The following is a 17,751-nucleotide window of genomic DNA, read 5'->3' on the forward strand; positions in this document are numbered from 1 at the left end:
TAAAGGCGTGCGCCACCACCGCCCGGCTACATTCGTATTTTATATCTTAGCACCTCCCTGTTTTGAGCCATGCTCTTCCCAGCTGCAGCCAACACTACAAACCAGCTAAGCCAGCAGGTTCCTCTTCTCCCCGACACTCCTTTCTAGTTATATATTCAGTATGCTGAGACAGGGGCAGCTCCTCTCTCTCTCTCTCTCTCTCTCTCTCTCTCTCTCTCTCTCTCTCTCTCTCGCTGTCTCTTTGTCTCTGTCTCTCTGTCTCTCTGTCTCTCTCTTCTATCTTCACCTACAGTAACACAGTTTGTGAGCCTGGGAGCCCTCTGGGCTCAAGGTCTGGGGAATCCAGGACTTTCCTGTTGTGCAAAAGTAAAAGAGAAAGTACATGCATCAGGGGTAACGGTGAGGTTCAGCCAGGATCTTGGTCCTGTAACCTTTGTCGTAGCATTGACAAAGGCCACAAAATGGGTCTGCAAGGCAGCGCTTAAAGAGAGTGGGAAGCCTCCTGTAACCTTAGCAGGAAATGTTAAACAGGCCCAGGGCTCTAGTCTCCTTCCCACTGCCTAAGGCGAAGCGGAAGCAAGCAAGTTGAAGAGAAAAACGGTCAGGGAGGCAAGAGAGGTACTGAGAGTGGAGAGTTAGGAAGAGGCGGAAGGGAAGAGGTTTCTGGGAGAAATCTCAATGGTGGAAAAGATATGGGAATTTCAGAGTCAGCAATCCTGGTGATAAGAGCACAGTACATTGGTACCTTAGGAGACATGGGTTCTAATCCTGGATCTGTCATCAACCAGCTAGCTAGTGAGCTGAGGCGAATTATTCTGCTGCTTCCTGTCTCTGTCTACGCATTTGTAAAATAACGTGGTCATGCAGCAAAGGCATTGATAGAGTCTAGACTCCAGATCCTTAGGGTTTTTCTTGCCCCCTTCCCCACTCTGTGTGTGTGTTTCTTCTGTGAACTTTGAGATAAGTACTCCCTACATCCCAAATTGTGTACCTTGAACTCAAAATTCTCTTGCCTCAGTTTCCCGAGTGTTAGGATCACAGGCAGGCCTGTGCTATTGTATCCAGGATTTTGTTTGTTTGTTTAATTTTGGAAAGAATCTTATTCTGTTGCCTAAGCTAGTCTCAAACTCCCAGGCTCAACTGCTCATCCTGCCTCAGACTTTGCTGGGCCAATGTGTCAACACATCTGGGTATAGTTTTGGTTTGTTTGAGACAAGGTCTAGCTATATGGTTCAAAAGTTCCAGTTAGGCTCAGCCTTCCTAGGGCTGGGATTGTAGTTGTGTACCCCATAGCCAGCTATGTGTGTGTACCTGACAGCCAGCTGTGTGTGTGTACCTCACAGTCAGCTATGTGTGTATACCTGACAGCCAACTGTGTGTGTACCCCATAGCCAGCTATGTGTGTGTACCTGACAGCCAGCTGTGTGTGTGTACTCCACAGCCAGCTATGTGTATACACCTGACAGCCAGCTGTGTGTGTGTACTCCACAGCCAGCTATGTGTATACACCTGACAGCCAGCTGTGTGTGTGTGTGTAGCTGAGAGCCCGTTATGTGTATATACCCAACACCCAGCAATGAGTGATTTTTAGCCCTGAGGAATTTTTCCCAAGAACACCTAGTATATCAGTTGCCAAAGTCAGTTCCCCAGAACCTGTGGTGTGAGCCGGAGGGCTCTATATTGATAGGGTGTGATATGAACGGCAGGGAAGGCATCTCCATCTTCAGAAGCAAAGGGAGCCTCCAGTTCAGCTGTAATTGGATTGCGTCTAGAGCCTCTGGCTCTGGGTGTGACTATGACAAGGAGAAACCTATCCTGCCCTTGTGAGCGTGAATGTGTGCGCATGTGGGTATGCACGTGTGTGTGCGTGCATGCCAGCCTTCTGTGAGGGTGCTGTGGAGACAATGACCCCTATGGCTGTCCCGAGGAAGCTTCCTGACTCCCTGTGCTCCCCAAGCTTTTGACATGCACTTCTATCACACTAGGGGGATCTCATCTGACGCACGTTCAGCTTTGGTTGGGTTAGGAATCCGCAGTGGCAAAGCCATTCATTTCTTCCAAGCTCCCAGACAACAGTTTGCAGGCCTGCTTTTGGGTAACAAGGCTGTAGCGTACCTACCACTGCTGACTTGGACCTCTGTGGCCCGGAATGCAAGTTTGGAGGAGTTAGGGCGGCCCGGGGTAAAGTGTGTCCACGTGTATGGGATGCATGCATGGGTGATTTGTATAGTCTATACCACAGCCTTTCTTCCCTGCCATCATGGATGCAAAAGCTGAGGCTCAAGTCTTCACGCTGGTCAGCACCACGTGCTAAAGAAAGTCCCCGTCTGCCAGAAGCAAACCCCAGAACACCGGGCTTCCTCTCCCAGAACAGCAAACATAAAATGGGCTTCTCATCTCCTCCTCTTCTAGAGACCAGGGTGACAGGCCCCATACTGGGGACTCACTTACCACTTTGAAGTCTTCGGCGCTGCAAGCCTCCCCTCGGAAGTGGCAGGAGAGTAGCATGTCTCGAATGTCGTGTCCTGCTCTGTCGTAGAACTCACGCATGTTGAAGGGCTTGGGCTTGAAGCTACGGAAGTTGGCCTTGTCCTGCAATATCTCTAGCTGCTTTTCATCAGCCATCTGTGTGTCCGGTATCTCATACCTGGAGCCCGGGGGATGAGTGGCATGGATCAGGGTGATCACTAGTACCCATGCCCTACTTGGGGTGGGGTGGGGGCAGCACTCAGAGCCCCTGGAGGATCAGATCTGGGCATAGATAGGCAGAGAGGGAGAGCTGGGTATGTCAGGGGAGCCTGACCCATGGAATACAAGAAGACAAAGGATCTGTAAGGCAGGAGCTACGGATGGTACACTCTCTCTCCTTTAAAGGTGGTCCATCCCACCCTTTAAATGAGGCAAGAAGGATATAATACCAGGAGGTAGGCGACACTCTCTGGGAAAGAGCCAATATCTCCTAGCTCAGGCTGGGTGGGGATAGAGCTGTTTTGACCTAGGCTGGAATCAGAGATTGTGTGTAAGTAACTGGTACTCGGCGCTATCTCAGTTCCTCCCCTGTGAGTGGCAGGTTTAAGGGGATGCTAGAGGGCAGAGCTGGTTGACTTTTGGTGGGCTAAGGAGGTTGCTACTCCACAAGCCATGCAGAGGGGTGGATGGGAGCTGCCCACCTGTTGTTGAGCAGGGCCAGCAGCTCCCCAGCATGGTACAGGTCATTCTTGGAGACTTGACTAAATCGAAACTCATTGAGGTTGCACAGCGTGACCGCAGGGAAGGTGAGCTGGGAGGCAGCCACCTCGTCGAGCTTGGTGACGTGGTGGTAGCAGAAGTAGTACTGCACACGTTCTGTGCACACACACAGCAGGACGGCCAGCGAACCCAGGAAGCACAGGGCCCACAGTGCCCGCTTCAGAGACAGCCGCTCATAGGAGAAGATGTGAGCAAGACCATGCAGCGTGGAGCTGCTGGCGAAAGCCTGGATGCTCACCGGCTGGACACCACCCACCTCTTCCTCCTCGGTCTTCAGTTCCATCCTTGCCAAGGGGGTCCTGGAAGAAGGAAAGAGGAGACAAGACTTTGTCATTGTCCTGAGATGAAGACACATAGAGGGACCCTCCAATTATGTCCATTCAAAATCGTTATCCGGAGGTCACTGCTCATCCAAGGGAAGACTTTCCTGACAGGCAGGTTCCAAAGGTGGCTTGGCTGAGGGACCATCCAAGATGATAGTCGTTCAAACACAGAGGCTCGGGATGTCAGCTCGGGTCTAGAGAATGGTCTGCAAGCTTCCCAGACTATGGGAGACCCCAGATACAGCCACTAGAGTGAATGAGGGAAGTCCCGATGCACCCACAGGCAGGCATGGGAGTTCCCTCCAGATGTGAGGTCACTCTGGGACAGGAATGTCTACCCCAGCCAAGATCAAACTCCCCACAATAGGCTGAACTAGGGGTCAGGAGCTCTCCTCTGGATCAAGGGTATCCCCAGGAACAGACTGTCATCTCAGGAGCTAAACCAGGGCCACCTCTCCGGAGGGGTGGGCACATCTGGGGAGGGGCCCTGCCTGAATCCTCACCTTCTGTGTCTCCAGCTCTCAAACAGGCACAGGCGCAGGCTGTGTGTGTGTGTGTGTGTGTGTGTGTGTGTGTGTTTGGGAGGGGATGGTAGGCTGCCTGAGGTGGATGTACGAAGGGGGGGGGGCGCGGTTCCCTATGACAGCCAGTTGTCCCCGCCCCGAACGCACCCCCTCCAGTCCAGCTTCTCGTCGCAGTCAGATTCCCGGCTCGGCCCCCCGCCCCCTCCCCATCCGCCGAGCCTCCGGAGAAGCTGGAGAAAGCTACAGGGGAGGAGAGTCTCGGTTTCGGGGAGCCGGGGAGCCCGGGGCCCAAGGCGGCGGGGTCGGAAACCCACCTGAGGGGGTTGGGGAAAGCCGGCGGCCGCTGCAGGTCCTGGGGCGCGAGGCCGTCCGTGGGCTCAGCGCCGCGCCGCGGAGGGGCTCATGGCCCGGAGCCCGAGCCGCCGGCCGCCGCGGCACCCGCGTAGAGCCCTGCAGGGAGCGGCCCGCCCGGCCGGCTCGGCTCAGCTCGGTCCGCCGCCCGCGCGCGCTTGCTCGCTCGGTTCGGTCCGCCCCGGGCTCGGCGCGCTGGCGCTGCGCGGTGCTCTCAGCCCCGGGATCTGCAGGGATCCATCGTCCGGCCGGGAGGCGGCGGGAGGGGAGGAGGAGGGGAAAGGGTGCGCGTGCGCGCCTACGAGTGTCTGCGAGGGTGTCTCTGGGCCGGTGTGCGCGGGGGGCCCCCGGCCCGGGAGCGGAACCGAGGGCTCCCCCCCGCTGGCTCGCCTCCTCCCGCCGCTCTCAGCAAAGCTGCCTCGCTCGGATTCTGGAGCCGGTTCCCTGCTTGCGAGGCCCTGTGGCTTGTGTGTGTGTGTGTGTCTGAGACTATGGTGTGTGTGTGTGACTATGGTGTGTGTGTGTGTGACTATGGTGTGTGTGTGCACGCGCACGTGTGCGCGCAGGAAGGAGGGTGTCTGCCCCCAGCGTCCCCCTCCCCACGTTGTCTCCTTCGGATCAAAGCTCCTGCCTTTTGCTGCTGCTGCTTCCTCTGGTGGCACATGCACACGTGTGTACAGGGACACACACACACACACACGCACTCCGAGTCACAGTCACACTTGACTGATCAAGCCCTTGCCTGTGTGGAGATACAGACACATTCAGACCAGAGTCTTACCCTGCCACAGAGCCATACATCACACATCACACACACCTACACATCCCCGAAGCCTGACCCCCACGTGAGCACTTACCTGTCTGTACACATTCACTCACCTGCCCTTATTCCTGCTTCCCACCTTCACGCGACCCACACGCATGCACATATGTAAAACCTCCGTGGCCACCCAGACCCCATATGTATACCAGTGGATTTCTTAAGCAGCCTATGTTTGGTGCTTCATTGACAGATCTGTAGAGCAGAGAAGAACAGAGAGAAGAAAAGAGACACAGCCTGAAGTGAGGACGGATGGGTCAGAAGCAGGGAAGGGGAAAATGGAATAAAAAAGGTACAGAATGAAGAAAGGCTACAAGGAGAAGTGTGTTCTGGGATGGACCAGAAATCTGGGCCCTGAAACCTGGGGAGCTGCTCCTGTAGCTGTCACCTCTCTCCTTCCCTCCCTCTTTCCTTCACCGAGGCCTTGGGGGTGCCCTCCCTATCCAATTAGCAGAGAAGGAGCAATCAAGGGGAAGTTGTTAATTTGCTGATGCTCATTAGGGGCTCTTAACACAGAGACTGTTGAGGTCTGATGGTGTCAGATGGTGTGTGTGTGTGTGTGTGTGTGTGTGATGCAAGAGCAGAATTCTATCTGTAGCAGCTCCTTTGCTCCACTTACAGGCTGATGAAGCTCTGAGAGAAGGTGAGAAGCAGGTCTCAGGGACATGGTTCTGGGTTTGAGTTAGAGGAACAAACCTGACATAGAGGGAAGAAACTGATGAGAATTTGTGAGGGATTGGGAGTAAAAGGTACCCTGGAAACCAGTGAAGAAATCTGGAGATTCCCTATCTCCAGGGATAGGAGCTTAGGGCTGGGGAGAGATTATGGTCCATTCAGCATTACCCAGAGCGCCAAGCTGCCAAAATAAAGATAGAATCTTGCATTCAGGCTGGGGAGCTGTCCAGCGGCACAAGCGGTGCTGATGGACTGCCATGGCCCTGGGCAGCCACTAGGTGACAGCACTCTCCCAGATACATAAACTCCACTGAAAGGGCGATGGGGGAGGCGGTTTGTGAGACTAGGAATTACCCTAAGAGAGTCGCAAACTGGGTTTAAGTGATGATTCTAGCCCTGGGTCTAGTCTGGATCGAGGCTCTCCAATGTCCTCGGGGGAGGGGAGGACCATCTTGGAACATCTGTAATTCCTCCACTTTGCAACCCTCACAAGCTGAGCGACACGTGGAGCCTCTTCTAATGGCTGCAAATTGCTTCAATCACCTGGGATGTTACCGAGGGAGCAGGGAGCAGCGGGGGTGGAGGGAAGGTGATGAGGTGAGGTGGAGGCAGGCGAGGACTGATTGAGGCCAATGAACAGCCGCAGGAGGAGTCTGGAGGAAGATAAAAGGCATGAATCAGGTATCTGGGCTCCAATACCAAGACCAGTTCCCACCACTCAATACCTCCACCGGCAGGACCCCTGACCGTTCTGAGCTTCAGTGTTCTCTTCTGTATGATGAAGGTTGTATTTATTTCACCTTGTTTTTCAAGAATCATGTGAATTACTGATGGAAAATGCATACTACATTGATCTGTGTTAGTAAATCCTCAATAACAAATATTACTGGCGTTCTGATTTAGATCTGGGAGTTAAAAAACACAGGAATAACCATATCAGGACAGACTTCAAGACGATAGTTCCTAATTCGGAGAGTTGGGTAAGTCTTTCAAATGGACCCAAATGGGTTTAATTTAAATCAAATAACCTCACACTCAGTGGGTGGAGTTCAGATCTCCAAACGTTTTGTTTTGAGGCAGTCTCACTGTGGCACCCTGGTTGGTCTAGAACTTACTGGGTAGACCATGCAGGTCTCAAACTCAGAGATCTGTTTGCCTCTGCCTCCTGAGTGCTGGGATTAGAGGTATAAGCCACCATGCCTGGCTGGATGGCCAAACTTCTTTTTTAATTATTATTTCTTTTAGGTATATGGTTATTTTGCTTGCATGTATGTCTGTGTATCACATGAGTGCCTGGCACCTGTAGAAGCCAGAGGAGGGTGCTAGATCTCCTGAACTGGAATAGTGTACAGTTATAAGTCAATATGTGGGTGCTGAGAATTGAATCTGAATCCTCTGCAGAGCAGCCAAGGCTTTGAGCTATTGGGCCTTTCATCAGCTCCACCCTAGGTTCTTAAAACCTCTAAGTCTCCTCAGAACCAGTAAGTCTGAATCAAGACTTCATATACTTACAACAATCCCTAGCCTCTGGAGCTCAGTTTTCACACTTAACCTAAACTCCTCAGTCTGTCGTTTGCCGTTGACCGAGGGGAGATACAACCCTGCACGGGTGCCACTCTTTCCTGGCACTACACTGCAGTAAATGTCTCCTGCAGCTTCCCCTGTGCCGCACCCGGGATGAGTGAGCAAGAACAGCCCTTGCCTCAAGACCTCTCAGCATCAAAGCAGTTTGTTGATGAGTGATTCTAGAACAAAGGTCACCTGTGAAAGGCATGGGGGTGGGGTGGGGGGGTGGGTTTAGGGGTTCTGCAGAGAGGTAGTTATCCTGGTAGAGTCTTGTACAGCAGGAAGTTGGTGGTGCCAAGGCCTTGGTTAGAAGATGCTTGAGGGGTCCAGTGGCTAAGGTTAAAGTCCTTCGGCTCCTGTCTGGTCTCTGGGTTTATGCACCCAAGGTTTTGACATCTTGCTGACCAGAGCCTCAGTTCCTAGATGCATCTGCAACACCAATGCTGTGTGGTCCTGGACAAGAAATTGAGTCTACCTGGGTTTCTCCATAAGTATAAAATGGAACTAATGCCTAGGCTGAGAAGACAGAGTGCCTGGCTAACAGTAGTGCCAAGCACCGAGATCACCCTTGGAAGGCTGATGGGGGCAAATTCCCCATGGACACTTTCCTTGTATATGGCCCCATCTGCTGTATGTATAGAAGCACCCTCCAGCCTTTCAGAGATGGGTGGGGAAGAGGGGAGGGCGAGGGGGGGGCGAGGTCCCCCGGGACTCCGAGGCAGCTCTTCTCGCTCCCCCGTGCGTGAAATCACGCACGCCCCAATCTGTCTACATCCACTTCCTTTGCCAGCTCAGCAAACGCAGAGGCGATTAAGAAGTTAATTAGCAGGCAGCAGGGAAGGGGCTGGGGACCCATCCCTGCAACTCCTTCACCCCTCTGTGCCCCCACCCATGACCGTCCCTTCTTCCCCTGCTGGCTCGGTCTTAGGGTCCAGATGCTCCTATTGCCCGATTCCGATGCTTCTCTGCCACCTTCACCCTTCCTAACTCATGCTCTGCTCACTCCTGACCACGTTCCTCTCCTCTGCTTGTCAAAGCCGCCTTCTTTGCCACCAAGGCTCACTCTTCCTCCTCCCATGTGCCTCTCCTCTCCTCTTCCACCTCACCAGTTCCTGTCCTGCTTGAATTTGGATCTGATGAATGGACTCCACATGGGCCACAGGAATCAGCAGCTTCATGGTTGCCTGCCAGGTCCCAGTGTCTGCCCTGGCAGTCCTGGAGCATCCTCCTCTGGCCTTTCTGACTCCTGGATCTCTGGTCCGCTCAAGGGCTCTTATTTGTGCCAGTGTATGGGGCAAATGGGATATGGGGCAGGAGGTGGAGGCGATTTGCCCCGTGCTGTTGCCCCTGTTAGGGCAGCCACAGTTTGAACCTTTATTTTCCTCTCCCCCCCTCCAAACTGGGATAGGGTCCGGAAGATGGCCACCTCTCCCCTACCACATAGTCTGACTTATGTGTCAACATGTCATTTTCTGACATCATAGCTTTTCAAGGGAAAGATCATTAAGGAGGAGGGGCAAGGTGGAGATTAAAAGGCAGATTCGTGGAGAGGGACCTGGTAGGTGAGGAGAGCTGGAGTCAGTGAGACCGGGCAGTGTTCCCTGTGTCCTTTCTGTCACTGGAAAGTCTGGGTCTTTGAGGGGTGAGAGCTGGTGCCAGGGGTTGTTCTTACTCCAGAAACCTCCCTGGTTTATTTTTTACCTGATTTCCAGGTCCCCCCTGTACTGTCTGCCTGGCCTTCTCTACATTGGGTACCATAGCTGCTTGGGAACAGATCCTCTAGTGCCTGCTTCACATGGGGTGTCCCAGAGTAAGCAGGGGTTGCCTTGACTTCCAGAGAGAGGGGGGGAAGTACTCTGGATGAGGTGGGCCTAAGCATGCATGCTCCAGTCCTTCACTTGCTGGCCTGCAGCAGGGGGCACAGTATCCAGGACATCCCCTGGGGGAGAGACTGCATTTCTGACTGTGGGATGCAGAGACCTGGAGTGAACCTGGTTGGTGCAGCTGACGAAACAGCATTTAAGGAATTTGCATAAATGAAGAGCCTTCTCTGGGAGTCCTGGCTGTGTTAGGCAGGGTGTGTGTATGCCTGCGTATGTGTGCGCTCGTGCTCCTGCTCGCGCGTGCACGTGTGTATATGTGTGTGCGCGCGCGTGTGCACGTTTTCCTTTCCTTCCATCAGTTAGTCCTTAGGGCGCTGGAGTCTCGGAGCTGTTACAAGCCAAGCACAATCCTTCACCACCTAGCAGGACTTCTCCAGTCCGCTGCCCTTCCCAGCGGGCCCCCTCCCACCCTAACCGGCGCCTGTGGAAGGCGCAATCTCAGCGCCCAGGGCGGCCAGCGAGCCGGAGGAGGCAGAGGCGGTGAATAATTCATAGGGCTGGGAGGCCCTTATCTCCCCGGCCGGCCCCACCCGGGGGCCCCAGTGCTGGGCTGGCGTCCCTCGGCTCTCTGCTTTATCTCGACGCCCAGCTTGTAATGCAGCCCTCCATATCACAGGCAGAAGGGGAGATTAATTTTCTGGTTTTGCATGGGCGGGGAGGGGGAGAGGGCGAGGGGAGGTGCTGGGGAGCAGAAGCTGGGATCTTTCCGATTTCAGACTCCAGCGGCTTAATCCTCTCCCAGGCCTGCAGGAACTGGAGGAAGAGGGTGTTGCAAGCCAAATTTCATCATCGGCGGCAGCCCCAACAGAGGGAGGAGGAGGCGAGGGGCAAACAGACGGCAGAGGCAGCAGCGCTGGCGCAGAAAGGGGAGCTGTTTGGAAACAGGGTGTAGGGTGGCCCTCTCAGCCTCGTCACGCATAAGGCTGCTTTGTGGCGAGCTGGAACTCTCTGCCCACGTGGAACACTCGTGGGCACACGTATGTGACACCTAGAGCTTCGGGGCACATGGGCATACCCCTCTTTGGAAGCTGACAGCAATCCTGATTTCTGCCTTGCCTAGCATCAGTCTGAAGAAACTAAAAGAGTCTAAAAAAACATTGACTGACTGGGGAATGTTGGTGGTCTGAGCAGACAACGCCACATGCTCTTAGAATCTGGTTCTGCCAGCTCCTTGCCATCTGCCCCGTGGGCCCTGGCACGTGCCCACTTCTGGCTTCTTTCATTTTGGGGGTTTCCATGGTCTGCATAGGACAATGAGGGTTTCTGCTACATGACTACCCAGAGCTAGAGGAACCCAGCACCTGTTAGCCGAGCACTCTCCATGTAGGGACGTGGGCAGGCAGCTCCAAGCTTCCCACAGTCAGAAGTGAGTCCTGCCACCTAGGAGAGATGACTGATACCTGCTGGGTAGCTGATTCGTTGAAAGAAAGAATGTGATGCTAGGAAAAAAAAACCACGCCCCCCCCTCCGGAAAAAACCACGGGGAGGGGGGCGGGGGAGAGGAGAGTTGGGTGGGGAACCAGGAAAGCATTCTAGAATGTAGTGTTTGAGATGCGCTTTTATTATTAGCCTGAAGTGATACAAACGGCGCGAGATCGAGGCAAGGCATTTTAGTCTGAAAAAAAAATGATGACGGGAGATGTCAGGGTGAAGACAGGGTAGATTCATCTGTTTAGTGAGGTCAAGTAGAGGAACTTAGATCAGCCTTGGGATGCAGCCTTGAGGGGTTGTGAGCAGGGGAGTGGCATGGTCAAAATGGTACCGGTAGGAAGGTAGAGATAGTCAACAATACTGAACATTTGTGTGCTGGGCATTTCTAAATGTTATGGAAGACATTATCTCATTAAACCCTAGACATTTTACACTCAACCTTCGCCAAAAGGCTGAGAAGCGATGCTATCTCACTGTACACAGATGAGAAAGCCTCCGAGGTGCCGGCGATAGAATTCGAATCGATGGAAGATACAGTGATCGAGGCAATAAATTATTTAATGACTCATGCCCTTTTTTAGGGCATGGGACAAAAGAAGATATTTTTGTATTTTGATGTTCAATGTGTTTATCTTTATTCGATGATTAGCACCCCTCTAAACAGTCTCATACTACTTACACAACCAATAAACCCAAAAAAACTTCTGCAATTAGGAAATTTCTTTCCTCCAAATATTTAAACATTGATTGCAAATGAAATCAAGCTCTTCGTAAATCCATCAGTTTTCCTTGAAAGCCTTAAACATCATTAAAAGCAGACAAAACATCCATTACAAAACCAGCATCGAGCACTTAAATGCCTTTGTGTGGTCTTTCTGCTGCTATTCTCTCTGTTCCTACTGTTTTGCTTTGCTTTGCCTCCCCCCACCCCCACCACCACCACATAAGATTTTCCTTCTTAAACTAGAGGGTGAAGCTTTCCCTTCTCCCACAGGCTGGCTATTGGAGGAGATTAGGTTGAGGGAGAGAGTTTAGTGGGTGCACAAACCCCAGGGGTGGGGGGCCTCTGAGGAATTCTTCTGGGATTCATTATGCACCCCTTCCCCTACCTCATCAGGAACTGTTCTCTTTCCAGTCAGGCCAATCACAGAGTTTGATATTTTTGTGTATGACCCTAATCTCCCCCCCAACCCCCAAATGCTTCTGGTCCTGAGGCCTTATCTTTACAGCACAGCCCACCGGATAGCACTGTTCTGAACGGGGGCCTGGTCTGGTTAAGCCGAAAGCCCTTGGTCAGTTGGTTAAGTGGGACTTCAGCCTTTCCTTCTCATCAGCTGCTAAGACCTCCAGCATTGTCAGCCAAGGCGCCGAAGCAAGTTTCTAAGATGAGGTATTAAGGGCTTAAATTAGGGCAGAGGCGATGGAAATAAAAAGAAAAAAGGAGAGGACGGTTTTTTTTTAGACAGTTTTTAGAAAGTCCAAGAAGACGAAATTGACTTCTGGCAACTGGAGGATAATATTTGCCTCACGGAATCAGCGAGGTACAGGTGAAGCCTTTTGTACCTTGCAAGCACCACTAAACCCTTTTTTTTTTCTCTCTCTCTTCTTTTTGTTATCAAGTTCCGATTATGAAATGGCTGAGAACAAAACCACACAGGGTTTGTTTTTTTTTTTTTTGTTTTGTTTTTTACAAATGTGGTGAAAGAAGGCAGGTGAGGCGAAGGGGGCTGAAGGACAAGTGGCACTGGGAAAGGTTGGCTGAAGAGATGAACACAAACCACAGGAAGGGTTATAGAGACTGAGGGGGTGGGGACACGGAACAGTGCTGTGTTATGAAGGCCAGGAGAAACGGTCCAGCCTGGACTACATGGGGCAGTATGGATATGAAAAGAGACAGGGAAATAAAAGAGGTATAGGGTCCATAGGTTGTTTTGATGCAGACCGTAGAGGAGCTGGGGACTGAAGTCATGCACCTGGGACCCAAAATGATGCAAGACAGAGAGGTAAGGATGGCTTTTGGTTCCTAGGATGCACACAGGACTAAGGGTCCCTCTGTGACCAGGTTGACTCTTTTTTTTTTTTTTTTTTTTTTAGATTTATTACTGGGAGGCAGAGGCAGTCGGATTTCTGAGTTTGAGGCCAGCCTGGTCTACAGAGTGAGTTCCAGAATAGCCAGGGCTACACAGAGAAACCCTGTCTCAAAAAACAAAAACAAAAACAAAAAAAGATTTATTATTTATTTTATGTATGTATGAGTTCTATATCTGGTAGCTGTCTTCAGACACACCAGAAGAGGGCACCAGACCCCATTACAGATGGTTGTGAGCCACCATGTGGTTGCTGGGAATTGAACTGACATCTGGAAGAGCAGTCGGTGCTCTTAACCACCAAGCCATCTCTCCAGCCCGTGGTTGACTCTTCTTGGTGAACAGAAACCGTGCCATATGGCCCTCAGTCTTCTGGCACACCCTCTGCCTCCTGCTCAATCTCCAGCCTTTCCTGAGGTTCTGAGAGGTGGAATTGCAGGAGCTTAGGACCAGCAGGAACTTACCCAGGCGCGGTGCCGAACGCTTGCAATACCAGGATTTGGGATGTGGAAGCAGGAGGATCACATATTTAAGGTTAGCCTAGGATTCGAAGGGAATTCAAAACCCACCTGGGTTATACTACAATACCCTGTCTCAGAGAGCCAAGTGCTGGAACCTTTGCTCAGTGATGGAGCACTTGCTTGCATGTCAGACATCCTAGGTTTAACCCTCAGTACTGGAAAATCCGAACCAAACCAGACACATGCTGGGGACTGAGAGCAGAAGTCACATGTTTGGAGCAATAGGCTCCTCCCCCAATCTGACATCTTTTACCTGTCACTCAGTGTGGAGATCCTACTGCACAAAGACTCCATCACCTAGCTGTCTGAAAACCTGCTCCTATGTGAGGAGAGTTGTTTGTTGGGCTTTAAAATGCTGGCATTGGGGTGGTAGTCATGGATGGATTTAGTGGTGAGGCTTTGGCAAAGATGAGTCCACTCATGGGCTTATCCAGGAACAGGGTGGTACTGGGGAGTTTAAAGCAACAGGAGATAGAAGTGGGAAGGGATTAGAAGCCCAGCCTATGGCTCCCCTGAGCTCAGGCTTACAGCCTATGGGAAGATGGAGGAAGGGGATATGATGATGGAGTGGGGTATGTCTACAGGGATATGATTGCCGGAGACCAAGGGTGCGAGGGTTCCGTGTAGGGTAGGGAGGTAACCATGGGACTGGAAGGAGTCACAAACAGGTCTTTAAGTGCAGCATCTCTCTGTCTGTCCTGGGCCTCTGGCCATGTTACCCCCCTCCCTCTGTCTGCTGGTGGCAATTGCTCTCCATTTGGTTGTTACTTAGCTCATTAATTGCCTAAAGGAGATGAGAAGCCTAGCATGGGGCAGTTGGCAGGAGGAGTAATGGATTAGACGGCCCCTTGGGGATGGAACGGACTGTGAAGTCACATGGGCTAGAGGAGAGTAGAGACCGCTCAGATCCAGTTTGGAGGAAGCAATTTTTCAACTGTAATATGGACACCAGCACTTTTACTACCAGATACCCTGGCATCCCGGTACGATCAATACCATTAGCTCCACTTTGCTTTGGGTCATGGTCATCGCAATTACCACGATGGTAGGCATCCTCTAACATGGCTCCCAGTGACCCCGCTGCAATCCTGTCCCTTTGGGTATGGGTTGTAATTAACAACTCATTTCTACTTAAAGTACTTTTACATGTATATGTGTATGATGTATGTGTATATGTATTTAGTGTGTGTGTGTGTGGTCAGAGGACTACTCTCAGGTATTAGTACTCCCATGCTTTTATAGATTCTAAGGATCAAACTCAGGTCATCAGGCTTGGTGTCAAGCCGTTTCTTTGTCCACTTAGCCAACATGTCTTCTTTAAGATTAGACTATACTGCGTGTGACAGTACATACTTGTAATAGCACTGTGGACGTGGAGGCAGAAGGTTCAGGAGTTCAAAGCCAGCTCCAGCTACAAAGAGAATCTGAAGCTAGCCCAGGCTGTCTCAAACAGATGGGTAGATGAACAGACTAGTCTCCCAAACCACCAAGGCTTCCCTTTGGGTAGCTCTTTTGCTTGCATTGGGGAGGTACAGCTGCCATGACACCAGGGGTCCTGGAGGGGCTCCCATGGAGGGCAGCCCCAGGCCTTCCCCCAGCATGATCTCAAAGGCTAAGAGGAACTGAATACTGTCATTAATTGTGTCCATGAGTTGGGTGCAGACAATCATCCAGTGGAGGCAATAACAGATGAAACCGTAGCCCCTGTTGTCACCTTCAAAGCTGACCTGTGAGAGACAGGAGCCAGAGACATCATCACTTAGGCCATCCTATCACCTGGCCTTCGGGAACCCAGACGGTGAATGTGTATTGTCTTGAGCAGCTGGGTTCTGAGTGGAATCTCTTATGTATAGACATCCAACACTGTTGCCACCTTCAAATCCATGTCACTTAATGTCACACAACCCCTCACTACCAGCTGCAAAAGCCTTCTAGTTCCCAGTAGGTGCCAGGCCCTCCTTAAGCCCGGGGACGCAGAGGTGGGAGATTCACTCAGCTGTCACTTTGGGGACTGTAATTGAGGAGTCAGGACGCCTTCCTAAAACATGGTGGTTATATCAAGAAAAACCATACTCATTGCCTCTAGGTCAGAGTGTGTCTTAGTTGGGGGTTTCTATTGCTGTGACAAAACACCATGACCAAAAAGCAGGGTTTTGCCGGGCAGTGGTGGTGCACGCCTTTAATCCCAGCACTTGGGAGGCAGAGGCAGGAGGATTTCTGAGTTCGAGGCCAGCCTAGTCTACAGAGTGAGTTCCAGGACAGCCAGGGCTACACAGAGAAACCCTGTCTCGAAAAACCAAAAAAAAGGAAAAAAAAAAAAAAAAGCAGGGTTTTTGGGAGAGGAAGGGGTTTGTTTGGCTTATACTTCCATATCACTATTTAATCAAAGGAAGTCAGGACAGGAACTCAAAACAGGAAAGGAACCTGGAGGCAGAAGCTGACGCAGAGGCCATGGAGGGGTACTGCTCACAGACTTGCTCCTCACGGTTTGCTCAGCCTGCTTTCTTATAGCACCCAGCACCAGAGTTCTATATATTCTATATAACTTATACCCTCAGGATGGTACCACCCATATGGGCTGGGCCCTCCCTCATCAATCACTAATTAAGAAAATTCCTGACAGGCTTGCCTGCTGTCTAATCTTATGGAGGTGTATTGTCTTAGCTGAGGTTCCGTCCTCTCAGATGACTTCAGCTTGTGTTAAGTTGCCAGGACCTCCATGAAGGCTGCTTGAAGGCTTTTACTCAGTCCTTGGAAGATCAGTGAGACCACCACAGGAGAAGGGGAGGGGAAGGCACTAGTCCCCTCGATGCTTCAGAGAGAACTGGATGGAGGGGAGGGGCATACAAGGGACCCATGAGGAATGAGGCTGGGGCGCAGAGCAGGTTGTGAAGACACGGTACTTCATAAACTTGTACAAGACTCTGGGCTTTCCAGAGCCCCGTGTGCTGTTCATGAGAGCCAGCTCTTTCATGGGGGTGAGGGCTGAGGCTGTGGATCAGTGGTGGAGCACTTGTCTAGCATGCGTGAAGCTTTGAGTTCAGCCTCCAGCATGAGATTAGGATGTAGGCGGCAAAACCTGGCTGATTTCCAGCTCAGCCATGGAGGACAGGCCTGTACAGAGACCCAGTCACTCAGTGGAGGCCATGTGGAGTGATAGGATCAGACCAGCCTGCCTTGGGTTCTTCCAGCTGGTAACAATGGACCCACATAGGGTTAGCATCTATGTCAATTTAACCTCCTCTGGGGCTGTTGTGCACTCTGGATACTGTATGAGAAATTCTAAATGGAACCTGGCTCATGGTAGCCTGATAAGAAATTCTGATCTTAGCTGGGCAGTGGTGGCGCACGCCTTTAATCTCAGTACTTGGGAGGCAGAGGCAGGTGAATTTCTGAGATCGAGGCCAGCCTGGTCTACAGAGTGAGTTCCAGGACAGCCAGGGCTATACAGAGAAACCTTGTCTCAAAAAACCAAAAAAAAAAAAAAAAAAAAAAAGAAAAGAAAGAAATAAATAAATTCTGATCTTGGCTGAAGGGGGCACACCTTTAATTCCAGCATTCAGGGAGGCAGAGGCAGGTGGATTACTGTGAGTTTGAGGCCAGCCTGGTCTACAGAGTGAGTTCCAGGACAGCCAGGGCTACACAGAGAAACTCTGTCTTGAAAAGACAGACAAAAATCCTGGTCTTTGGTGCTGGAGGGGTAGTTCAGCTCAGTGGTTAGGAGCACTGCTGCCCCTGCAGATGACTTGGTTTCAGTGTCTAGATAGGGCCCACAGGACAGCTTATAACCTTCTGTAACTCCAGCTCCGGATCCTCAGATGCCCTCTTCTGGCTGCTTTGTGCACCGCATACATGCACAATCTGCATAATCATGCACACAAGCAAAACACTTCAATACATAACATAAGAGAAATCTTCTTCTAAAAATCGAAGGAAAAAAAAAAGATCTCGATCCTGTTCCCTAAGCCCCAGCACTTCCTTTGTCCCTGGAGGCTGAGTGGAAGTTGTCTCATTCCGGATGAATCAGGATGACTCCAGAAGGTGTTAGTCCTCTGTGGACTCAAGAGCTGGCTAAATCAGGAAGCAGACATAGGTGACTGGATCCCTCTTTCTCTGGAATGTCTTTCAGGATCTGTGACAGGGTGACAGGCACCCCTCTCAGCATAGAACTGTTTGACAGAGAAAAGGCCAAGTTTCAGTATCCTTTCCTCAGAGACTATGTCACTATAGGAGACTAGGCCAGAATCAGGGGTCCACCCAAGCTCACCTAGATCTTATTTTCTTTTTCTGTTCTTGATTCATTCTCTCTCTCTCTCCCTCC

At 51.5% G+C, this 17,751-nt stretch overlaps 1 protein-coding gene across 1 annotated transcript in view; it reads right to left on the reverse strand.

Moving 5' to 3' along the window:
• Asic1 (acid sensing ion channel subunit 1) overlaps positions 1-4,924 on the reverse strand; it is a 30,433-nt gene extending 25,509 nt beyond the window's left edge. Inside the window, exons 1-3 of the mRNA XM_028788297.1 lie at positions 4,411-4,924; positions 3,171-3,548; positions 2,452-2,647 (exon numbers count right to left, since the gene is read on the reverse strand). Of these exons, the coding sequence (XP_028644130.1) occupies positions 2,452-2,647; positions 3,171-3,532 (558 nt within the window). The 5' untranslated portion in view covers positions 3,533-3,548; positions 4,411-4,924. The remainder of the gene's footprint in view (positions 1-2,451; positions 2,648-3,170; positions 3,549-4,410) is intronic.
• Positions 4,925-17,751: the final 12,827 nt, after the last annotated feature.

Source organism: Grammomys surdaster, unplaced genomic scaffold, assembly GCF_004785775.1.
Source record: "Grammomys surdaster isolate TR1022 unplaced genomic scaffold, NIH_TR_1.0 125742, whole genome shotgun sequence".
Taxonomy (NCBI): domain Eukaryota; kingdom Metazoa; phylum Chordata; class Mammalia; order Rodentia; family Muridae; genus Grammomys; species Grammomys surdaster.